General features: G+C 40.5%; 1 protein-coding gene across 3 annotated transcripts in view; it reads left to right on the plus strand.

The window, feature by feature from the left end:
• TASP1 (taspase 1) overlaps nt 1-25,933 on the plus strand; it is a 680,735-nt gene that overhangs the window by 312,573 nt on the left and 342,229 nt on the right. For all 3 annotated transcript variants that reach the window (XM_053712134.1, XM_053712135.1, XM_053712136.1), the window contains one exon: nt 8,590-8,669. In XM_053712134.1, the coding sequence (XP_053568109.1) occupies nt 8,590-8,669 (80 nt within the window). The remainder of the gene's footprint in view (nt 1-8,589; nt 8,670-25,933) is intronic.

Raw genomic sequence — 25,933 nt, forward strand, 5'->3', positions numbered from 1 at the left:
TAATATGATCTGATTTTGAAATTTCCCTTTATAACATCTACCTTAACCATCAGCTGGTTATTCTTCCAATGAGCCATTCAGTATGACTACTGTTCCCTATGATTACTAAAGGTGATTACATTCCCTACCTCATATATGCTTAATTTCCTATCTCAGTATAGTAACTTCATTTTTCTAAGTATAGCAGCTTCATTGTTCTAAGTATAGTAGCTTCATTGTTATGTATCATCCAAGACAAAGGTAGTGAACATTTCACTCCAAGTATACCTTCCTGTGGTATACCTTTAACTCTAACCCCTCCTATGTGGTCTCCTCCCTATTTAATGACTACCTATAACATTCATTCACTGCCTGATTATTGAAGTCATACCTACTCTGTTGTAGCTATTCTTATTTCAGGTCTCCTATCATTTGTATCCTGAGCAAAGTAATAATACCAGTATTTACTTTTGCTACCTTTGAATCTCTTATGATCTTGTCGCAACTTTGTTATTATCAAGTCTGGATCATTGAACGGCCGGATCTACTTTTTTACCGCTACCCGGAAGTAAGCCGCATTCACACACGCTGCCAGTCCCAGACACGGATCTCCCAGTGCGGTAACGGAACACTCTCGGTCCTCAAGGGGGTAACGTACTCGAACAAAACTAAAGCTTTTAAGCTTCTTACCTGCCTGTTTATTATCACCAGTCTGCATTATTGGGCAAATCCTGTTATCTGCAATATCAGTTACAAACAAACATTGTGTGTCTGCGGAGTGTCTGAACTTGTATATATTTTAGGATGTGTGTGAATGCGTGAAGTAAAAGGAGATTTCTTTTTCTTACCTGTTGCTACCATTACTGATTAAGATCGTGTCAGTATTTCTACTCCATCTGTGGCTCTTATATAAATATATATTGAGCATATGCTATATATCTTATTTACAAATCTTTATCACTATTAACACCTAAGTCTGTAGTTAATACCAAAATTCATCATATATCAAATGCCTCATGTTGTCTAATCAGGATACATAGAAGTTGTTTTCTGATTAGTTCAAAAAAGAGCAACAAGCTCTAATTTTAGGGCTAATCTTTATATAAAGTTCACAAATACTTGTTTTTTGATTTGTAAACTTCAACATACCACACTTCCTTACTCACAAAAGTACCCTTTAGAGTCCATGATATTGTTGTGTCTATTTAGTCTCCAGTCCACTTCCTTATATCGTGTTGGGTCTGTCATTTCAAGCATTCTTATTTTAAATCAAGTGATAAGTAGTTTTTGGCCACAATTTAAATATGAGTTAGACGAAGACCAATCGAACATCTTCTTTACAGTTGTTAGTTTATCAACCACTAGAAACCCCATAGTTAGTTTAGAACACATGCTGGGTCTACACCATTCTGGGTTAATAGGCTTACTAGGATCTTAACCCTTTCGATGTTTCCCTTTGGAGAATTAGTCTCCCAAGTCTCCACTAAATATAGACTGTTATATCTCTTTACATGTGAATATCACACCGATCCCATCCAATCCTTGGTATGTTATGCTCCTTTGATTTTTGATTTTTTAGTCACTAATCTAAGGTAGTAGGCGCTATCATACACAATCCCTTAGACACTTTAGCTCTTTATTTACATATTTCTTTTCTGGCAAACTCACCAGAGAATTAATTGAGGCCTTCCATCTATACCCTATTGGCCTGATATATATAAGAGCATATTATTTCACGAAGTCACCTCTCTTTTCACATCCAAGTACGATGTCTCATTTGTATTAATTTATTTTTGCATTAATCTATGTATGTCACTCTTAAAGCAAAGTCTGATCGCATCCTGAGACATTAAATACAATCTCAGCCCTATAGGCATTTGTTCTATAAATAGGATTATACATTGGAGTCCATACAGCAATCTACAATAAGCATATCTATATAGTGTCTAATTTCCGTATTAATTCATCTTTGCATTAATCTAAGTATGCTGCTTTTATAACAAAGTCCGATCGCATCCTGAGACATTAACTACAATCTCAGCTCTATAGGCATTCGTTCTATAAATAGGATTATATATTGAAGTTCATACAGCAATCTACAATAAGTATATATATATATATATATATATATATCTATATATATATATATATATATATATACAGTGGGGCAAAAAAGTATTTAGTCAGCCACCAATTGTGCAAGTTCTCCCAATTAAGAAGATGAGAGAGGCCTGTAATTTTCATCATAGGTATACCTCAACTATGAGAGACAAAATGTGGAAACAAATCCAGACAATCACATTGTCTGATTTGGAAATAATTTATTTGCAAATTATGGTGGAAAATAAGTATTTGGTCAATATCAAAAGTTAATCTCAATACTTAGTTATATATCCTTTGTTGGCAATGACAGAGGTCAAACGTTTTCTGTAAGTCTTCACAAGGTTGTCACACACTGTTGCTGTTATGTGGGCCCATTCCTGCATGCAGATCTCCTCTAGAACAGTGATGTTTTGGGGCTGTCGCTGGACAACACAGACTTTCAACTCCCTCCAAAGGTTTTCTATGAGGTTGAGTTCTGGAGACTGGCTAGGCCACTCCAGGACCTTGAAATGCTTCTTACGAAGCCACGCCTTCGTTGCCCGGGCGGTGTGTTTGGGGTCATTGTCATGCTGAAAGACCCAGCCACATGGCCCCATTCATTCTTTCATGTACACGGATCAGTCGTCCTGTTCCCTTTGCAGAGAAACAGCCCCAAAGCATTATGTTGCTACCCCCATGCTTCACAATAGGTATGGTGTTCTTGGGTTGCAACTTAGCATTCTCTCTCCTCCAAACACGACGAGTTGTGTTTCTACCAAACAGTTCTAATTTGGTTTCATCTGACCATATGACATTCTCCCAATCTGCTTCTGGATCATCCAAACGCTCTCTAGCATACTTCAGATGGGCCCGGACATGTACTGGCTTAAGCAGGGGGACACGTCTGGCACTGCAGGATCTAAGTCTCTGGCGGCGTAGTGTGTTACTGATGGTAGCCTTTGTTACGTTGGTCCCAGCTCTCTGCAGGTCATTCACTAGGTCCCCCCGTGTGGTTCTGGAATGTTTGCTCACCATTCTTCTGATCATTTTGACCCCACAGGGTGAGATCTTGCGTGGAGCCCCAGATCAAGGGAGATTATCAGTGGTCTTGTATGTCTTCCATTTTCTAATTATTGCTCCCACAGTTGATTTCTTCACACCAAGCTGCTTGCCTATTACAGATTCAGTCTTCCCAGTCTGGTGCAGGTCTACAATTTTGTTTCTGGTGTCCTTTGACAGCTCTTTGGTCTTCACCATAATGGAGTTTGGAGTGTGACTGTTTGATGTTGTGGACAGGTGTCTTTTATACTGATAACAAGTTCAAACAGGTGCCATTAATACAGGTCTGTGAGAGCCAGAAATCTTGCTTGTTTGTAGGTGACCAAATACTTATTATAGCTAATTTTAGAAGAGACTTCTTTAGAGGAGATCCAAGATAGGATCAAGGCTCTCAAGCTGGCTAATTCCTTTATCTCTGATGCCAACATGCAAGTCATTAGACTGGGAGCCTGGATGTCTGGTTTCACTGTTCTAGCCCGCAGGGCTCTGTGGCTAAAATCTTGGTCTGCTGATGTTACCTCCAAGTCCAAGCTCTTGTCTCTAACTTTCAAGGGTAAGACCCTTGCCACGGCTCACAAAGGTTTTGGGGAAGCTCTTGGCAGTAGTCATGTCTCAGGGAATTGCGGTGGCTCCTTACCTGGATGACATCTTGGTTCAGGCGTCATCTTTTCAACTAGCAAAATCTCATACAGAGATCTTGTTGTCTTTTCTACATTCCCACAGATGGAAAGTGAATCTGGAGAAGAGTTCTCTTGTTTCATCTACAAGGGTGTGTTTCTTAGGGACCATCATAGATTCACTATCTATGAAGATTTTTCTGTCAGAGGTCAGAAAATCCAAACTTCTCTCTTCTTGCCTCTCTCTCCAGTCTATGGTTCAGTAGCTCAATGTATGGAGATAATTGGTCTGATGGTCGCCACCATGGACATCATTCCCTTTGCTCGATTCCATTTGAGAGCTCTAAAATTATGCATGCTCAGACCTTTCTCAGAGGATAGAACTGGACCAGTTGACAAAAGACTCTCTCTCGTGGTGGGCGTTTCAGGATCATCTGTCTCAGGGCACATGCTTCCAGAGACCCTCCTGGGTGATTGTGGCCACGGACACCAGCCTACGACTCGTTAAAGGCTCAGGGCTTGTGGACTCGGGAGGAGTCTTCTCTCCCCATAAACATCTTGGAGTTGAGAGTAATCTTCAGTGCCTTCATGGCTTGGCCTCAGTTTTCTTTAGCCCAGCATATCAGATTTCAGTCAGACAACATCACCTCAGTGGCTTACATCAACCACCAGGGAGGAACTCGGAGTTCCTTGGCCATGAAGGAGGGGGCTTGGATTTTTCAGTGGGCGTAGGTTCACGATCTGCCATCCACATTCCAGGAGAGGGCAACTGAGAGGCGGATTTTCTGAGAAGACAGACCTTTCATCCCGGGGAGTGGGCTCTCCATTTGGAGGTGTTCTCCAGGTTAACCCTCAAGTGGGGCGTGCCGGATTTGGATCTGATGGCGTCTCGTCAGAACACCAAGCTTCCAAGGTACGGTTCGAGGTCAAGAGATCCTCAGGCCGCCCTGATAGATGCTCTGGCGGTTCCTTGGGATTTCAGGCTAGCATACCTGTTTCCTCCGTTTGCCCTTCTTCCACGAGTCATTGCTCGTATCAAACAGGAGAGAGTATCTGTAATTATTATAGCTCCTCCATGGGCTCGCAGGATCTGGTTTGCAGACCTGGTGAGGATGTCTTCTCTTACACCATGGAGGTTACCTCTGAGGTAAGACCACCTAACTCAGGGTCCTTTCCTTCATCCAAATGCATGGAGATTGAACGCTTAGTTTTGGCTAAGAGTGGATTTTCTGAGTCAGTCATTGATACTGTGCTTCAGGCAAAACCAGTTACTCATAAGATTTACCATAAGGTATGACACAAATACCTTTATTGGTGTGAATCGAAGGGCTTCTCTTGGAGTAGGGTCAGGATTTCTAGAATTTTGTCTTTTCTCCAGGAAGGTCTGGAGAAGGGCTTGTCAGTCAGTTCTCTGTGTGGGAATGATTAAAGAAAAGGAGGAGGGATTTTTATTTTTGAATAAAGACCCATACACACAGTAGACAGAGGACACACAGACTCACAGAATCATGAGTTTTGGAGAGGAAAATACACAGGCTTTGTGTCAAATAGATTCTCTGCCGTTTTGGGACACTTTCTTTAATAAAGGAAGATAACAGTTTTGAGGCCTGTACCTTTGCGATATAGTGGATAAATCCTTCTTAGATGGCAGTGTCTATAATTTAATATTTTAAAGCAAGTACATTCATTGTTGCTACAGTTTACTAAGTTAATCATTTTAAAAGGGCACTTTGTATTTTATGCTTATATCCATAGTCCTGTGTAGTCTTAGCTAGTCACATAAATTGGCTGTTTGCATTATTAATATATATATAATTTCTGGTGTTTTTAATTGAAACTTCATAGAATCATTTGTTGGTTGTTACTTAATTATACTTGTCTGAAAGTTATCTTAAATCTATTGAAATCCAGTAAGATTTGGGTGAAGTATCTTGGTATATTGTTTATCTAAACACTGTGAAGTTAGCGGTCCATATTCTGGTATTTTATTGTTGTATTTTAATGCGATTCATTGTGAGTAAGGTTAATTTTAAAGATATATTTTTATGATCTGTTGTATAGAATATTATAACAGCATAAGCATGTATAATTTGATTCATAGTCTGGTTTCTATAAATATATTGCAATGTGTATATAAATCTTAACTAATCTAAAGAATTTAGGAATAATTATTCATTTCAATTGTTTCGTATATACATTTTTATTGGTGGTTTGTTTTTAAAGAATAATAATAAATAAATTATATTATAACCCTGCAATATACTGACAAAAAGGACCAGCTGACATGTCAGTGATTCTTTCGTTAACACAGGTGTCAGTGTTGACGAGAACAAGGCTGGAGACCACTCTGCCATGCTGAGTGAGTTACAATAACAGACTGGAAGCTGTAAAAGGAGGGTGGTGCTTGAAATCATTGTTCTTCCTCTTTTAACCATGGTTACCTGCAAGGAAACACGTGCAGTCATTATTGCTTTGCACCAAAAGGATTTCACAGGCAAGGATATTGCTGTTACTAAGATTGCACCTAAATCATTTATCAAATCATCAAGAACTTCAAGGAGAAAGGTTCAATTGTTGTGAAGAAGGCTTCAGGGCGCCCAAGAAAGTCCAGCAAGCGCCAGGACCGTCTCCTAAAGTTGATTCAGCTGCGGGATCTGGGCACCACCAGTGCAGAGCTTGCTCAGGAATGGTAGCAGGCAGGTGTGAGTGCATCTGCACGCACAGTGAGGCAAAGACTTTTGTTGGATGGCCTGGTGTCAAGAAGGGCAGCAAAGAAGACACTTCTCTCCAGGAAAAACATCAGGGACAGACTGATATTCTGCAAAAGGTGCAGAGATTGGACTGCTGAGGACTGGGGAAAAGTAATTTTCTCTGATGAATCCCATTTTTGATTGTTTGGGGCATCCAGAAAAAAAACCTTGTCCAGGGAAGAAAAGGTGAGTTCTACCATCAGTCCTGTGTCATGCTAAGCATCTTGAGACCATTCATGTGTGGGGTTGCTTCTCAGCCAAGGGAGTGGGCTCACTCACAATTTTGCCTAAGAACACAGCCATGAATAAAGAATGGTACAAAAACATCCTCCAAGAGCAACTTCTCCCACCCATCCAAGAACAGTTTGGTGATGAACAATGCCTTTTCCAGCATGATGGAGCACCTTGCCATAAGTCAAAAGTGATAACTAAGTTGCTTGGGGAACAAAACATCAAAATTTTGGGTCCATGGCCAGGAAACTCCCCAGACCTTAATCCCAATGAGAACTTGTGGTCAATACTTAAGAGGTGGGTGAACATAACCCCCCCCCCCCACACACACAAATTCTGACTAACTCCAAGCATTGATTATGAAAGAATGGGTTGCCATCAGTCAGGATGTGGCCCAGAAGTTGATTGACAGCATGCTAGGGCGAATTGCAGAGGTTTTGAAAAAGAAGGGTCAGCACTGCAAATATTGACTTTTTGCATAAACTTAATGTAATTGTCAATAAAAGCCTTTGACGCTTATGAAATACTTGTAATTATACTTCAGTATACCATAGTAACATCTGACAAAAAGATCTAAAAACACTGAAGCAGCAGACTTTGTGAAAATTAATATTTGTGTAATTCTCAAAACTTTTGGCCAGAACTGTATGTTCATATACAACACCAAAATTATAAGGTCTCTTCACACCAAGACGTCTTTCGTTCACAAGAGGGTAGATCTGGTTTTCAGGCTAGAGACAGGGGATGTGGTAAGGCCTATCCTTTCTTTTCTGCTTGGAGGACGACTTCGCAATTTCAGGGATGCTTCGGCATCCAGTATTTTGGAGGAATGGGTCCTCGAACTTCTCCAATCAGGGTACTATCTGGAGTTGAGCGCACCCGTAAATGTGTGAATTTCCAATATTTACAGGCACGTGATAAATTAGCGCTCCACTTGTAATCTAGCCCTAAAGGTGGCAAAAAATTACAGTACAATGTCTCTACAATTAGTATTCCCCCCCCCGACGCAAAGAAAGGCTTGCATCGGGGAAGATCTCCTGGATGTATTTGTTAGTTCATGGCTTCCATGTAGCTTCTGTATACATATTTTCATTTTCCCCAAACACTGTGAACATTTGTAGTTAGTGGTGTTTTCTTTTGTTTTAACTACAGCTCCTTATCTATCTCCAAGGTCTTGTCAGAATAATTCATTTTTATTACATTTTTAATTTCATACAGGGAGTATTAAATCTGTGTGGAATTTATAAATTGTTTAATGCTAGATCTACACTTGTGTTTTCTGTTTCATACATTATTTCTAGTTTGATTTAAAAGTAAATGTATAGGTCTGGGAAACTCTGTCTGATGTTAGTACAGACAACTTGTTCTTAGGTTCTAGTTCTTCTTACTCTTCTTGGCATTCATGGAGTATTTAACTGACCAGAAAGCATGGACTGTTGTGCTTCAAGGAGTATAAGTGGGCTTTACAAATACTCTGCTTAGTTTTGACTTCTTGTATTTACACCTGGTATCGGGGACACTTACATTGGCCTCTCCTAATATAACAGACTATGGTAAAAGCATGTTTTTGTTCTTCATTTTCACCAAACAAGATTTTGAAAATCAGCAAATCTTTGAAGACATAACCAGAGTGTCTGATTATGTTTTTGCCATAGTGTACTGATTTCAGATAAAAAAAAATATAAAAATTTCAACACAGCAAAATTTTCTTTGGATTCTTGAAAAATAAATGTTTTAATTAGTTTAATTTTGTATTGACTTTATTAATAAATGGAAAGAATATTTATATCACTTTTTGATCAAAAGTTAACTATATTTGGCATTTTTATAAAAATTTGTGATTTTTGTAATTTTTTTTGCTCTTTATACAGCTTCTTAGTTGGAGATGGAGCCTTTAAATGGGCTGTGGACCATGGTATACCAACATGTCCTCAGGATGTCATGGCTACAAGTGAGTGTGTTGCCCTTTTAATTCTTAATGTGATAACATACTCCTAAGAAACTTGTTTCTTTCATGTAAGATACTTGTTTCTTTCATGTAATTTGCAAGAGTCCATGAGCTAGTGACATATGGGATATACAATCCTACCAGGAGGGGCAAAGTTTCCCAAACCTCAAAATGCCTATAAATACACCCCTCACCACACCCACAATTCAGTTTTACAAATTTTGCCTCCTATGGAGGTGGTGAAGTAAGTTTGTGCTAAGATTTCTACATTGATATGTTTCCTTTTGTAGACTATCAGTTTCATATTTGGGATAAAAACATATTTAGGAAAATATTTTTCTTACCTGGGGTATAGCCTTTTTTTCAAATTGACTGCTTTTTTATTAAATTTCGCAGGCAAATTTAGGCTCGCGGGGGCGCAACATGACAAAGTTTATTGCGTCATTCTTATCACGATCATTTTTTTGGCACAAAGGTACGTCCGATGACGCAAATTCGTCATTTCCGGTGTCTTAGTTGTTGCCGAGTTCCTTGCACAAGGTTGCGTCTACTATGACGTGAGTGTATCATTTTCAGATGTTGTTAGCGCCAAACAATTTTCAGTTTGCGTTGTGCGTCATACTTGGCGCCAAATAAGTTAATTATTTAAAACCCCATTCCTATATGCCTCTTGCCTTTTTCTATATCAGAGGGCTATGCTGTATTTTTTTCCCATTCCTGAAACTGCCATATAAGGAAATTAATCATTTTGCTTTATATGTTGTTTTTTCTCTTACATTTACAAGATGTCTAAATCTGATCCTGTCTCAGAAACCACTGTTGGAACCCTGTTGCCTGATAACAGTTCTACCAAAGCTAACTGCATTTGTTGTAAATTTGTGGAGATTATATCTCCAGCTGTGGTATGTAATAATTGTCATGATAAGCTTTTACATGCAGAGAATGTGTCCATCAGTAATAGTACAATACCTGTGAATATTAAAGATTTTATTGCTGATGCGATTCACAAGGCTTTGTTTGCCATCCTGCCTTCTAATAAACATAAAAGGTCTTTTAAAACTTCTCATAAAGTTGATGGAATTTCAAATGACCAACATCATACTGAATTATCCTCCTCTGATGAGGATCTATCTGATTCAGAAGGTCCTTCCTCAGATATTGACACTGACAAACCTACTTATTTATTTAAATTGGAGTATATTTGTTCCTTGTTAAAAGAGGTGTTGATTACATTGGATATTGAGGAAACTAGTCCTCTTGATATTTAAACTTGTAAACGTTTAAATTATGTTTATAAACCTCCTGTGGTTACTCCAGAGGTTTTTCCAGTTCCTTATGCTATTTCTGATATGATTTCTAAGGAGTGAAATAGGCCTGGTACTTCTTTTATTCCTTCTTCAAGGTTTAAAAAAATTGTATCCTTTGCCAGCAGCTAGATTGGAGTTTTGGAAAAGATCCCCAAAGTTGATGGGGCTATTTCTACTCTTGCTAAACGTACTACTATTCCTATGGAAGATAGTACTTCTTTTAAAGATCCTTTAGATAGGAAACTTGAATCCTATCTAAGGAAAGCTTATTTATATTCTGGCCTTCTTCTCAGGCCTGCCATTTCTATGGCTGATGTTGCAGCTGCATCAACTTTTTGGTTGGAAAGTTTAGCACAACAGGAAATGGATCCTGATTTATCTAGCATTGTTCGCTTGATTCAACATTCTAATCAATTTATCTGTGATGCAATTTTTGATATTATCAAAATTGATGTTAAATCTATGTTTTTAGCTATTTTAGCTAGAAGAGCTTTGTGGCTCAAATATTGGAATGCTGACATGGTATCTAATTCTTGATTACTATGTCTTTCTTTCCAATGTAATACGTTATTTGGTTCTCAGTTGGATTCGATTATTTCAACTGTCACTGTGGTGAAGGGAGTTTTTTTGCCTCAGGATAAAAGACCTAAGGGTAAATCTAAAGCTTCTTACGGTTTTCGTTCCTTTTGACAAAGTAAGGAACAGACACCTAATCCTTCCCCCAAAGAATCTGGTTCCAATTGGGAAACTTCTTCAAGTTGGAGTAAATCCAAGCCGTTTAAGAAACCAGAGCCAGCCCCCAAGGTGCGGCCCTCATTCCAGCTAAGCTGGTAGGGGGCAGATTAAAATTCTTCCAAAACATTTGGGCAGATTCTGTCCAAAATCAATGGATTCAGAGTATTGTCTCTCAAGGGTACCGAATAGGTTTCAGAGTAAGACCTCCTGTGAGAAGTTTTTTGTTACTCACGCATCCCAGCAAATCTAGTAAAGGCTCAGGTTTTTCTAAAGGGTGTTTCAGACCTAGAGCTTTCAGGGGTAATCATACCAGTTCTGTTTCAGGAACAGGGTCTGAGGTTTTATTCAAATCTATTCATTGTCCCAAAGAAAGAAGATTCATTCAGGCCAGTTCTGGATCTGAAAATTTTGAATTGTTATGTAAGAATGCCAACTTTCAAAATGGTGACTATAAAGACTATTCTGCCTTTTGTTCAGCAAGGGCATTATATGTCCACAATAGACTTACAAGATGCATATCTTCATATTCCGATTCATCCAGATCACTATCAGTTTCTAAAATTTTCTTTTCTAGGCAAGCATTACCAATTTGTCACTCTTCCATTTGGCCTAGCGACAGCTCCAAGAATCTTTTCAAAGTTTCTTGGTGGCCTACTTTCTGTAATCAGAGAACGGAGTATTGCGGTGTTTCCTTATTTGGACAATATCTTGGTACTAGCTCAGTCTTTACATTCTGCAGAATCTTACATGAATCAACAGGTGTTGTTTCTTCAAATACATGGTTGGAGGATCAATTTACCAAAATTTGATTCCTCAGACAAGGGTCACCTTTTAAGGTTTACAGATAGATTCAGTTTCCATGACTCTGTCTCTAACAGACAAGAGACGATTAAAATTGGTTTCAGCTTGTCGGAACCTTCAGTCTCAATCATTCCCTTCAGTAGCTATGTGCATGGAAGTTTTAGGTCTTAAGACTGCAGCATCGGACGCGATCCCCTTTGCTCGTTTTTATATGAGACCTCTCCAGCTTTGTATGCTGAACCAATGGTGCAGGGATTATACAAAGATATCACAATTAATATCCTTAAATCCCAATGTTCGACTCTCTCTGACTTGGTGGTTAGATCACCATCTCTTTTGTTCGTCCATCTTGGACTGTGATCAAAACAGATGCAAGTTTTTCAGGTTATGGAGCTGTCTGGGGATCTCTGACAGCAAAAGGGGTTTGGAAATCTCAAGAGGCGAGGTTACCAATCAATATTTAAGAACTCTGTGCTTTTTTCAGGGCTCTTCAGGTTTAGCCTCTGTTGAAGAGAGAACCGTTCATTTGTTTTCAGTCAGACAACATCACAACTGTGGCATATGTCAATCTTCCGGGTGGGACGCGCAGTCCCCAAGCTATGAAAGAAGTATTTTGGATACTTGCTTGGGCGGAATCCAGCTCCTGTCTAATTTCTGTGGTTCATATCCCAGGTATAGACAATTGGGAAGTGGATTATCTCAGCCGTCAGACTTTACATCCGGGGGAGTGGTCGCTCCATCCAGATGTGTTTTCTCAGATTGTTCAGATGTGGGGTCTTACAGAAATAGATCTGATGGCTTCCCATCTAAACAAGAAACTACCAGGTACCTGTCCAGGTCCAGGGATCCTCAGGCGCAAGCCGTGGATGCGTTAGCAGCTCCTTGGTTTTACCAACCTGCTTATATCTTTCCGCCTCTGGTTCTCCTTCCAAAAGTGATTTCCAAGATCATCATGGAACAATTGTTTGTATTGCTGTTAGCTCCAGCATGACCTCACAGGTTTTGGTATGCGGATCTTGTTCGGATGTCCAGTTGCTAACCTTGGCCACTTCCATTAAGGCCAGACCTTCTGTCTCAAGTTCCGTTTTTCCATCAGGATCTCAAATCATTAAATTTGAAGGTATGGAAATTGAGCGCCTAGTGCTTAGTAATAGAGGTTTCTCTGACTCAGTGATTAATACTATGTTACAGGCTCGTAAATCTGTTTCTGGGAAGATTTATTATCGAGTCTGGAAGACTTTTATATTTCATGGTGTTCTTCTCATTAATTCTCCTGGCATTCTTTTAGAATTCCTAGAATTTTACAGTTTCTTCAAAATGGTTTGGATAAGGGTTTGTCTGCAAGTTCCTTGAAGGGACAAATCTCTGCTCTTTCTGTTTTATTTCACAGAAAGCTTGCTAAGCTTCCTGATATTCACTGTTTTGTACAGGCTTTGGTCCGTATCAAGCCTGTCATTAAATCAATCTATCCTCCTTGGAGTCTTAATTTGGTTTTAAAGGCTTTACAGGCTCCTCCGTTTGAGCCTATGCATTCTTTGGACATTAAACTACTTTCTTGGAAAGTGTTGTTCCTTTTGGCCATCTCTTCTGCTAGTAGAGTTTCTGAATTTTCTGCTCTTTCTTGTGAATCTCCTTTTCTGATTTTCCATCAGGATAAGGCAGTTTTGCGGACTTCATTTAAATTTCTACCTATGGTTGTGAATTCTAACAACATTCATAGAGAAATTGTTGTCCCTTCTTTGTGTCCTAATCCTAAGAATTATTTGGAGAGATCCTTACATTATTTGGATGTGGTAAGAGCTTTGAAATAGTATGTTGAAGCTACTAAAGCTTTCAGGAAGACTTATAGTCTATTTGTTATGTTTTCTGGTTCTAGGAAAGGTCAGAAGGCTTTTGCCATTTCCTTGGCATCTTGGTTAAAGCTTTTGATTCATCAGGCTTATTTGGAGTCGGATCATGCCCCGCCTCAGAGAATTACAGCTCATTCTACTAGATCAGTCTCCACTTCGTGGGCTTTTAAGAATGAAGCTTCAGTTGATCAGATTTGCAATACATTTACTAAATTCTACCGTTTTTATGTATTTGCTTCTTCGGAAGCAGTTTTTGGTAGAAAAGTTTTTCAGGCAGCTGTTTCAGTTTGATTCCTCTGCTTATGTTTGAGTTTTTTCTTTTCATTATCAGAATAAACTTATATTTTGGGTTGTGGATTTATTTTTTTCAGATGAAAATGGCTGTTATTATGTTATCCCTCCCTCTCTAGTGACTCTTCTGTGGAGTTCCACACCTTTGGTATTACTGTCCCATACATCACTATGGACTCTTGCCAATTACATGAAAGAAAACATAATTTACGTAAGAACTTACCTGATAAATTAATTTCTTTCATATTGGCAAGAGTCCATGAGACCCACCCTTTTTATGGTGATTATGATTTTTTGTATAAAGCACAATTATTTCCAAATTCCTACTTGGCTATTCGTTAAACTGAATTGTGGGTGTGGTGAGGGGTGTATTTATAGGCATTTTGAGGTTTGGGAAACTTTGCCCCTCCTGGTAGGATTGTATATCCCATACGTCACTAGCTCATGGACTCTTGCTAATATGAAAGAAATGAATTTATCAGGTAAGTTCTTACATAAATTATGTTTTTACAGTTAGCTGATGTTGACTTCACTGTTCTTCAAAATGTTCTATCATGCATATGAAAAGACATTTAATCATGTTTGCTGCAAAAAAAATCAAGCTAAAATTGTTTAAATTGAGTTTGGAATTGACAGGATGTAGATGTTTGTGCACAATAATTCCTAGAGATAAACTTGGGCCTATTGGCTAGTAAGAATTACTTCCACAGCTTTGTTTGACAGTGACATTCCCTATAACCATTAAAACATATAGTTTAGCACAGGAGCATTAAAAAGACAAATTTAAAAGGAGCGCCCTAAATTGAGCCCAAAAAGATAAAAGATATAATACGAATTTATTATATTAGTAAAAATAAGAAAAATACCTTATTGTAAAAAATCTATACATATGTTACATACACTGACATAGTAACATAAAATGTGATAAAAAGATATATGGGGAAACGTTTTCCCAGTCTGTAGTATCCTTTTAACAAGTCTGTATCCAAACTATCAGATAGAGTTGCTGCCCCTTTAAGACACGGTCCTGGCAACCGGAACAGGCTGTATAGAAAACAAGAAGGGGATACAGAAGCGCACACTTCACATTTCCCAACCTCAATCATATATGAGGTATGTTAAAAGCACATCAGTGAAAATCACGACTCTTGTATAATACTAAAAGTGTCTCATAAGAAAGTTCTCCTTTATATTACCACTCATGCGGTTTTCCAGACAAGGCAGTCTGTAGGGCACTAGACTTCAGTCAAATATCAAACAGAGTCTCATGAGCACTGATAGTGAATGTAGTCCAAACAAGGCTAATACACAAGCGTTACAGTAGAGCTCACAGCTGTACACAGAGATTCCGGCCGGATAGTCAGAACAGCTGACTATTTCCCTAATAATGATAGGGAAAGTAGGGACCTTCCAGCCTCTGACAAAGTAGGAAGTCACCATCGAAACGCGTTAGGCCACGCCCACCGTCTACACGTCACACTCAGCTGTTCTGACTATCCGGCCGGAATCTCTGTGTACAGCTGTGAGCTTTAGTGTGACGCTTGTGTATTAGCCTTGTTTGGACTACGTGCACTATCAGTGCTCATGAGAATGTGATATTTGACTGAAGTCTAGGGCCCTACAGACTGCCTTGTCTGGAAAACTGCATGAGTGGTAATATAAAGGAGAACTTTCTTATGGGACACTTTCAGTATTATACAAGAGTCGTGATTTTCACTGATGTGCTATTTGCTTGCTGTGCTTTTAACATAACTCCATATATGTTTGAGGTTGGGAAATGTGAGTCTTTATTTGTCTTGAATAAACTTGTGTTTATCTGTCCAAACTTACTATGCTTAGAGTAGCGTGCGCCTCTGTATCCCCTTCTTGTTTTCTATACAGGAGCATTTAAACTTGTAAAATTGTAAAATACCTTATAATAAATGCAATTAAAATATTATCAAGAGAGGTTAAACTGTCATTATGGTGACCATATTGTCGCTTTAAAAAGGGACACATATGAAAAATACATATGTCAGGGTTCTTATACAAAACATTTATTTTTAACAGCCCTGACATATGTATTTTTCATATGTGTCCCTTTTTAAAGCAGCAATATGGTCACCCTAACTATCATGCATATGCAAAGTACTATTTAAACATGTTGCATGATAAAAGGTTTTGCCTGTATTCAGCTGCTCCATAAAGGGACAATATATTCATATGCTATATCATTTGAAAGTGATGCAGCATAACTGTGAAAACGTGACAAGGAAATATCACATGAACACTTCTATGTAAAAAAAGAACATATTTTACCTTAAAATTTCTTTAGCTCACCAGAGTAAGTGTTCTGTGATCCAGAGATACTCTTTTTACTATGATCTGCATGGTGAAAAAACAGCAGCCAATCAGCTTCATCAGTACTGAGTTCACACTTTGCTTTACTGTGATCTCATGGGATTTCACCGAAATCTTTCAAGATTTCATAGTAAATTTCCTTAAACTAAGAAGGCAAATAATGTGCAAGTCCTGGTATTGGTAACCTTCTTAAAGGGACACTGTACCCACATGTTTTCTTTTGTGATTCAGATAGAGCATGACATTTTAAGCAACTTTCTAATTTACTCCTATTATCACATTTTCTTCATTCTCTTGGTATCTTTATTTGAAATGCAAGAAAGTAAGTTTAGATGCCGGCCCATTTTTGGTGATCAACCTGGGTTGTTCTTGCTGATTGGTGGATAAACTCATCCTCCAATAAAATAGTGCTGTCCAGAGTTCAGAATAAAAAAAGCTTAGATGTTTTCTTTTTAAAATAAAGATAGCAAGAGAATGAAGAAAAATTGATAATAGGAATAAATTAGAAAGTGGCTTACAAATTGCATGCTCTATCTGAATCATGAAAGAAAAAAATTGGGTTTAGTGTCCCTTTAAAGTCCCTTTAAAGTCCCTTTACAATGAAATATGGCTACTGGCGATATTTTCCTTTCTATCGTAAAATGATGATGGTCCACAGTCCTTCATAACATATGGGATATATTTCCCACCCCTAGAAGGAGGTAAAATACCCATATTAGAGCTTAAAATCCCTCCCACCTCCCATTTCTCTCTTATGTTTGTTCTTGGCCTCATAGGAGTTGGTTGCGAATAGAGGTGTTTCAAGTTACTTGCTTATGGATTACAAATTGGGAGCTCAGACCGCCATGTGAGACCCAGAGTCCATGGGGACTATAATTTACAAAGCAGATAGAAAGGAATCTTCACAGCAGCTGAAGGATACGGGGACATAGGAATACCCTTTATATGTGCACAGTAATTCCCTATGACACTTCAGCCATAACTACCTTCAGGCATCATGGGGACTGGTCCTTAGACTCCACTGAGGGACACAGGTATTTCCTACTGCAATCCTCTGTGGTGCTTGATACCTGCACTGGATGGGCTCTCTCTACTGGATACTGATACAGCTGGATTGACATGCCTGTAAGCCAGTGGAGGGGTGCTGCATAAGGTAAGTGACTTTACACTGCAGACACACAGCCTAGAGGCTATTTGTAGGTACTGTCACACAGGTCCAGCATAGCCAGGAGACATAACCTGCTCTCCTCATGACACAATTTTTTCTCCCTTTCAGGTCCCTACTTTCCATATCATTATTAGGGAAATAGTTAGGAAAGTCTGTGACCCTTTGCAGCCCTCTTGCAACTGTGGGGATACTTTTGGGTGCACTTTAAAAAAAAAAAAAAGGTGTATAGCCCTTTAAAAAAAAAAAGCCACCTGCTCAGTGCAGTGAGGAGGCTTTGTTTAGGCAGGGAAAAAGTATTTTTTTATTAGTTTAATGTATGTTTTATGCTTGATGCACACTTATTTTACTAAGTTAATAAAAATTCCCTTAGAATTAAAGATCCCTTAGTAAAATAAGTGTGCACCAAGTTATATTAATCCACTCCCTGCAGCACTGTCTTTTCTTCCGGTGGCAACTCTGCCCCCTCAGTGTTCCGGGGGTTTTCTCCTCAGTCCAGAGTCTTGCCACTCCCAGGAAAGGGGTAAGTACCCATACAGGAGCTGCCAGGGGGTACTTAAGGGCTATTCAATACAGTATTGGTAGTGGAAAAATGTAGGTGTCGAAGGAAGTGTAAACATAGTGTAGAGGACTCTCAACCAGTTCTTTTCTGTACTAATCCTTATATAGGGTGTCATTGCATACTTTATTATAAGTAAAAAAAATTGAACAAAATAACTCAGTTTTTGATATCCTTCTGTCTACATATATATATGTTTATTTTGCAAATATGTTCCAGTGCTGAAATTGTATACCTCAGATTTTGCAAACAAATCAACCGCAACCGTCCATTTCCCAGAGGGATATTTGACCTGTTCTTGTCACTCAGGGGGAAATTACGGATTTTACTCCTGAAGCTAGAAATAACATGTACAAAATAGTGACAGTTTGTTTAGCGGCTGTAAGCGTATAAGTAAATCTGCAGATTTAATTCCTGAGGTAAATGTGCAAAATTATTATTTTTTTTAATTTTCAAACAAGCTTTATTGAAGAGGGTGAGAAACAATTTTAGCTATCAATACAGTTCACAGTTCCATTGGAAGTTTGTTACAGTGTTTACATTAAATAGCATATGACAAGTCCATTTCGCGTGCATAATAATTGTTTCTACATTATTACTTAATTCTAAAAGTAATTTCCTCTTCTATATAATCATAGCTTATAAACAGTTCTCTAAGTTTGAGCTTGCTTCAGCGAGCTTAGCTGCTCGCAGTGTTTTATAATTCGTATCAACAAGACTGCTTATTCTTTGGAGCTTAACATCAGGATCCTGGTTATGTCAATATGATAGCACCTCAGCTTTTTGCCTCATATCGCTGAGATTAATCAAATTCCTGACATTACTATCCTGCACATTGACTAATTGCAGGACAATAATAGTAAATCAAAGAGTACAGTTAGGAATAAAGAAGGGAGAGAAGGGAAGAGAAAAAAAAAAAAAAGAGGTGGGGGCGGGAGGGTGAAAGGACAGAGGGTGAGGGTAAGTGGGTTGCTTTTTCTTATCTCCGTGCTACATGTTTAGCTGTTTTACAATCCCCTACCTGTCCAGGACAGTGTCATCAGTTCATGGGTGGCTAATTTGCCTATTTTAAGATAATGGTACCTCTCTAGCCTAAGTAGCTCCCCCACTCTGGCTTTCCAATCCTGTATTGTCGGTATCCGGGTTTTTTTTCCCAGTGTACCGGAATTAAACCCTTTGCTCCATTTAGCATCAGTAAGAGGAGTAGGTATTTGTCCTCCCCTGTGATCTTGTGTAGGTCGTGATAAATCAAATAAGAGGGTTTTGGCGGAATTATCATTCCCAGTTTTTTACTCATTTCTCCCAGTACTTCCTCCCAGTATTGCTGTATATCAGGGCAGTTCCACCTAATGTGTAAAAGTGTTCCCTCCCCCCACAGCCCCTCCAGCACCCCCCACTGGCATTTGGATACATTTTATGTAGTCGCTGGGGTGTCATGTACCATCTGCTTAATAGTTTATAGTGTGTTTCTTGTATTTTCATTGAAACAGAGGCCTTTTTTGCCCTCTCAAATATCTTAATCCATTCTTTTTTGCCTATTTCCAATTCAAGTTCAGCCTGCCATGTTGTAGTGTATGTCGGTAGGGTGGTGCCCCCCATTGTCAATAAAGTCTTGTATAATCGTGATATTAAGTGGGTCGGTGTCTGCGACATCGTGCAGAGGGTTTCAAATAGCGTTCTAGGTCTAGTCAATGTAGGCTTTTCTTCGTGTGTTTGCAGATAATGTACCATCTGAGCTACCCTAAACCACGACGCAAAGATCTCAGGCGCCCATTCAGACAATTCAGCCTGCGGTTTGAGTTTGCCTTGATGTAGTATATTGGTTATTGCAGTCTCCACCACGGTGTAGAATTCTCCTGTAACATGCGGTTTATATTCCATACCTAGGTCTTGGTTTTCGCAGACTGGTGTGTTCGGCGATTGGGGCGAGGATACATATGAGTCTTCACTAATTAATTTGTCCCATCCTTTGAACACTTCTTGTATCATGGGGTAATGTGCGATTGAGGCTGGGCGTTTCTTTGCTGAGATCCAGGCCAGGGCCCCTACATTTCCTCATTCCAGGATGTCGTTGTCGATCTGAACCCATGCTTTATTACGCAGGTTTTGACTCCACTCCACGAGCCTCTGCAAAGATATTGCTCTCTGGTATTCTCTCAGCAGGGGGATACCCAGTCCCCCCTGTCTCTGGGCATGTAGGTAGTGTATTTTCTAATCCTGGGTTTTATGCCGTTCCATATGTATGTTTCTATTGCTTTCTGAATTTGGTGTACGTATTGTGTAACCGGGGGGACCGGTATAGTCTGCAGCACATACAACACTCTTGGCAAGATGTTAATTTTTACCACTCCAATTCGTCCCATCCACAAGATGGTCTTGCTCTTCCAGTTGTTTAGATCCTTCAAGATCTTGTCTCGGATATCTTTATAATTGAGGTCTATTATTTCGTTTATGTTAGGGGTGATTTTTATCCCCAGGTATTTTATAGAGTGCTGTGCTAATTTGATTGGGCAATTGGATCTGAGTGCGTTGATTACCGCGGGCCTCTCACTAACAACTAAGATTTCGGATTTCTGGGCATTAAGGAGGAAATTTGAAACTTTTCCAAGGGCCGAGAACTCCGCCATGGCCTCGCGTTACGAATTAGGCAAGTCTGAGATAGTCATCAAGACATCATCCGTGTACATAGAGAGCTTATGCTCTCTGCCACCTATGTGGAACCCCCTGATCCGTGGATTGTCTCTGATTTTACTAGCCAATACTTCAATTGTGAGGGCGAATAAGAGAGGCGAGAGGGGACAACCCTGCCTGGTTCCGTTTTTAATACTGAATGAGTTGGAGAGCGTGCCGTTAACTCTGATCTTTGCGTTTGGGGCGGAGTAGAGGGACATCACTGTGTTTATGAATTTAGTTCTGAAGCCGAATTTTTTAAGTGTGAGCTGCATGAATAACCAACTCACCCGGTCAAATGCTTTTTCAGCATCCGTTGTGACCAAGGAGAGTGGAACGTCATGTGTTTGGGCATGTGTGATCATTTGTAGAACTTTCAGAGTACTGTCTCTGGCCTCCCGTGCAGGGACAAATCCTACTTGATCCGTTGAGATCAGTCCAGGAAGCAGTTTATTCAGTCGGTTGGCTAACACCTTGGCTAGGATCTTTACATCAGAGTTTAATAAAGATATAGGCCTAAAGTTTTCCAGTTTGTCCGGAGCTTTCCCTGGTTTGGGGATTACTGTGATGTGGGCCTCCAGCATGGATCCCGGGAGTTTAGGGGATTGGGATAATGCATTGAATAAATTTAACAATGGGGGGACTAGTATATCAGAGTATAATTTGTAGTATTTAAGTCCGAAGCCGTCTGGCCCAGGGCTTTTCCCTGTCGGAAGGTCCCTAATTGCTTTTTTATGTTCATCAACCATGATAGGCAAATCCAGAGATTCCTTTTCTTGATCTGTGAGCCCAGGGAGTTCCACTCCTCTAAGGTATTCCACTATTTTCCCATCGCTCAGCGGCGGGTGTGGGTGTTCCCCGTCACCTTGTGGTGCTTTCGGGATATTATATAGGGAATCATAATATGTTCTGAATGTGTCGGCTATTGAGTCTGCATCTGCCCGGGCAACTCCCTCGCTGTCTATTATGTGATGTACATAAGTCTTCAGTTTTTTCCTTGCGATCGCTCTAGCCAATAGTTTCCCTGCTTTGTCTCCCTGTTCAAAATAGAGTTGTTTCAGTATCAACGCTTTCTTTTGGTAGTCTTCTTTCAAGAATTGTAATAGGCTCTCTCTAGACTCTAGTCAGTTTTTTCCTTTCAGCTTCATTGGTCGGTTGTAACTTATGGTTGAGCTCCGCCTTCTTCACCTGGGACAGCAAAGCCTGGTAGCGTTCTTTCTTGGATTTATTTAGCTCGGACCTCCTCTTGTACAAAAGGCCCCTAATGGTGCATTTATGCGCTTCCCAGATAACATAATCCCCCATGCTGTCATTCGCGTTGAGTTGGAAAAACTCTGTTATCGCTTTATGTATATCTGCTTTGAACACTGAGTCTCCCAGTAATGTGTCATCTAATCGCCACACATATGGTGTGATTGGGACATTGGGCCATAGTATTGAACAGCTGACTGGCGCATGATCTGACCACGTGATCGGGTTTATATTGCTGCTTTTCGTTATTGTAAGGCCAATGGTGTCTGTGAATAAATAATCGATCCTAGAGTATTTTCTGTGTGGGTGTGAGTAAAAAGTGTAGTTTTTGGCCGTCGGATGATGTGTGCGCCATATGTCGTGTACCATGAGTTCCGTCAATGAGGCTGTCATACGTTTAAGAACCCTGTGGGGAGCGCTGGAGACTCCATTGGACGTGTCCAAGGAAGGGTCAAATGAAGCATTAAAATCTCCTCCCAGAAACAGTATGCCCACCCGCACCTCTAGTATTTTCCGAATGACTTTAGAGAGAAAAGTGTGCTGTGAGTGATTGGGGCAGTAGATATTTGCTAGTGTAATGGGCCTGCTGTATTTGGTGCCAGTTATCACTAAGTACCTGCCTTCAGGGTCTTTGTGTATTTGTGTGATCTGGAGTGGCATCTTTGTGTGTACAATGATCCCAACCCTGTTTTTCTTGGTGGGTCCAGAGGCAAAATACGCGTTAGGATTTAGGATACTGACGGCAGAACCATTTTGGCTCATGCGTCGCTGAGAAGTATGTCTCTTGCAGGTAAATAATGTCTCCGCTCATTCTGTGCAAGTCTCTCAGTACAATTGAACTTTTGTTGGGATTGTTTAGGCCCTTAACGTTTATAGAAAGAAGCTCTACTGGGCGGGTTCGCTGCTGGTGTTGTCTGGATGCCATGATAGGTTAGCCTGTCAGGGTGAGAGGGACTAGTGCGTGCAAGGGAAAAGGGAGGGGGGCGAGGGGGGAGGAGGAGATAGAGGAGAAAAAAAAAAAGAAGGGGGGAGAGGAGAATGGGGGAAGAAGAGGGCGAAAGTAGGGTGTAGAAGGGTAAAGCTGGGGGTTAGAGTGAGGGGGATTAAAGAGGTGGAGTGGGGGGCGGGAGTAGCTTAGTGGACGTTCGTGACCTCCACGAACGAAATGAATTGAAGATGATGGGGGGAAGGGAAGATAGGAGTGAAAGATTCACTGTTTTGCGTGCAATTTAACAATACAAGTAATCAAGAACAGTAAATTCTGTGTTAACACAACAATTAAACAACTATTAAACTAAATTGGGGGTAGTTGTCCCCATGCTTTCATTAGATATATAAACCTTTATTCTATTTTAACTGAATCAACGTTTTCCAATTAACTAGTTTTCTACTCTAAATCAAAACCACATTATTCTAGGTGTGGCAACCATTTTGTGTTTGTGTTTTAGACGTTTGTTCCCTTGAGTATTATCCTGAGTCTATTATCCAGAGGTTCCAGTGTTTATTACTACCATGTTGTATGTACGCTCTATGCAATTATGTTTATCTTTCAATTTGTAATTATTAAGTGGTCCCCGTTGAGGACCCAAGAGGTAACTTATTTTCTGGAGGTTATGGTGACTTTGTGTCCGACACTCAGTGCTGCCCCTGACTTGTCTAATTTGTATATCAGGTGCGTATATTATGTATATTGTGTGATCTGAGCTTTCTGGTCTGTTAAAGGTTGAGTTCGGTGTCTGTATGCTGTCAATTTGAGCGAAGATTTTCATGTGGCGTGCTTTGTGTTTGATCCCCGTTATGTCCCTTGACTTGCTCCTATTGCTAAATAATAATGTTGTTCAAAACTGGGAAGGACATGTAGGTTTCTGTAATATAGTATATAGGTACTAATAGTACTCTTTATCGTGTTCCCACAATTGTTCTGTTAATCCTACTAAGGAGTGTCCCTTCTTAATCGTCAATAGTAGGTACATTTCAGATAACACAACTGAGTAAATTGTTTACAATTTGAATTAACATTTCTCTAAATAACCATAACTAGTAGACTTACTTAAGTAGTTCAATTATTATATATACAAAACTATAACAGTTATTGTGTGCTTGAGCATCAGGCTCAGCGCCTACATACGACCTGTAAAGTTAGTTAGAATCTCCAAGGAAGATCTTCGGGTGCCGGGCGTCAAGTCGCCCAGACTGTAAAGCATTGTCCAGAAACTTCTTCACCGCCTGTCAACCTGGAATTTGTAGGTTTACTCCTTGATTTCTTCTAGGAGGGTCCTGAGGTGATTCATCCTCCCTACGTGGCGGGCTGATGTTTATGCCTAAAGCTTGATTGAAGTTTGGAAGGTCTTCTATGCTTTTTAGAACACATGAAGTATTATTCTTTGTGACAATCAGGCAGGTGGGGAAGCCCCATCTGTAAGGTAGCCTCCTCTCCTTTAGCACTGCTGTGACGAATCGTAGGTCTCTTCGTTTCTGCAACGTCGTTAGGCAAAGATCTGAGTATATCTGTATTTCTGAGCCCCTAAACTCAAGTGGGTGCTGTGTTCTGGCCAGTCGTAAGATCTCTTCTTTGTCCCTGAAGGACAGCAACTTCATTATCACGTCTCTGGGAGGTGCTCTGCTTGGTGGTTTGGGGCGTAGGGCCCTGTGGGCTCTTTCTATCAGCACGTCCGGAGCAGCTTCGTTGTTTTTGAGATGCCTGATGAAGTCTTGTATGTAATTTTGTAGTGCAGGAGGGTCAACTGCCTCGGATATTCCCCGCAGCCGGAGGTTGTTCCTCCTACTCCTGTTTTCATAAGTGATTGGACCGTACCCTCTTGGGCTTGCATGTGACTGGTCTCATTTTGCAGATCATAACTAAGGGTTTCTTGCCTCTCTTTTATTTGAGTAACACGTCTGTCTACGGCCATAATATCTCTTTTAAGTTCACCAAACATGGTTTTGAAATCTTGCATGGCCTCTTTTATATCCTCTTTTGAGGACAGATGTTTTATATCTTCCCTTGTTAAATAACTTTGGGTCTGTGTTTGTGATCCATGATTGTGTACCTGGGCAGACGTTGTTTTTGCAGGCGGGTTGCGAGCAGTCTCTGCTGAGGGCAAGGCTGATTCTGCTGGGATTAGATAATTATCCATAGCTGTAGTGTGCGTATGTCGAGGTGGCTTAGCCGCTCTCTTGCTGGCCATTACATATGTCAACTTCTTTTACTGTAAAGATTTGTGTCTCCTGCTATACCCGCTCTGATGTCAACTCTGCGAGAGGATGTGCTCTGTGTTATAATCCTTTGTCGCACACGTGGAGCGGCACAGCGGCCAGGCCAGAGAATTGTGATCTGAGTGCACTTCAATAAATAATTGTTCTCTGTTAGCTGATAATTCCCCTCTGCGTTTATGATGCCTAGCCAAAGTTAACCTGCACTTTTCTTTAGTGTCTGATCCGTTTATAAGAGTCTTCACTAATTGAGGCAGTTGTGTATTATGTTTATTTAGAATTTGGGCTTGTTTATTTTGCCCCTTCTGGAACGCTGCCTATTTGCCCAACCTCACCCCCCCCCCCCCCCCGCAGATGACGCTGCTAGGGCTAACCAGTGGTATTTGTATGCGCTCGCAGATGGGTTTGAGACCTGTTGTCAGGTGGGATTGTTTGCCCAAAAGTCTATGGAGCACTGAAAGGTTGAGTTCTGTGCTTCCCAAGAAGTTGGGATAAGGAGATGTGTCCCTGCCTGTTGGTGCTGTTTTAGGTATTGTCCCCCTAGGCCTGATTACACTCCAATGCGTGTGAGATGCTTAATAGGTAGCCGTTAAGACCCGTTTCAGCCTCCGTGCTCACTGAGGTGTTATTTGTGGGTGTAAGGCCTCTAGTGCAGTTCCGGAGTGTGATGAGGGCAGTTTAGGCCTATGTGAGAGGGCTTTCTCAGGGCTCAGTAGCTGCGCGGCGCCACGTGGGCCATCTTATTTTACTGTTTGCAGCTTAGTGTCTGAGAGGCCCCAGGGTTAGTGTGCGGTCTAACTGAGGTGATTGGCCTTAAAAGTACTGCCCTGTGCTATATGTTCATCCCGCAAGACCCACTGTTCTTCCCAGCCTTACCCCACCTGGTAGAATGCGGCGGCCTCCCAGCAGTGAGTGTCGGATCAATGCAGCTTCCGGAGGTCGCCTGTTGAAGCTTGCGGATGAGATGCTATGTGCCGGTGGTCGGCCCGGTATCTCCCTTATCAGGGGCGGGAGGTTGTGTGACTAATAGGCCCCCCGCATTTCTCTAATGCAGGCCGCAGAGCTCCGGGGGTAAGGGGCACCCG

The sequence above is a fragment of the Bombina bombina genome, chromosome 4 (assembly GCF_027579735.1).
Source record: "Bombina bombina isolate aBomBom1 chromosome 4, aBomBom1.pri, whole genome shotgun sequence".
Lineage (NCBI taxonomy): Eukaryota > Metazoa > Chordata > Amphibia > Anura > Bombinatoridae > Bombina > Bombina bombina.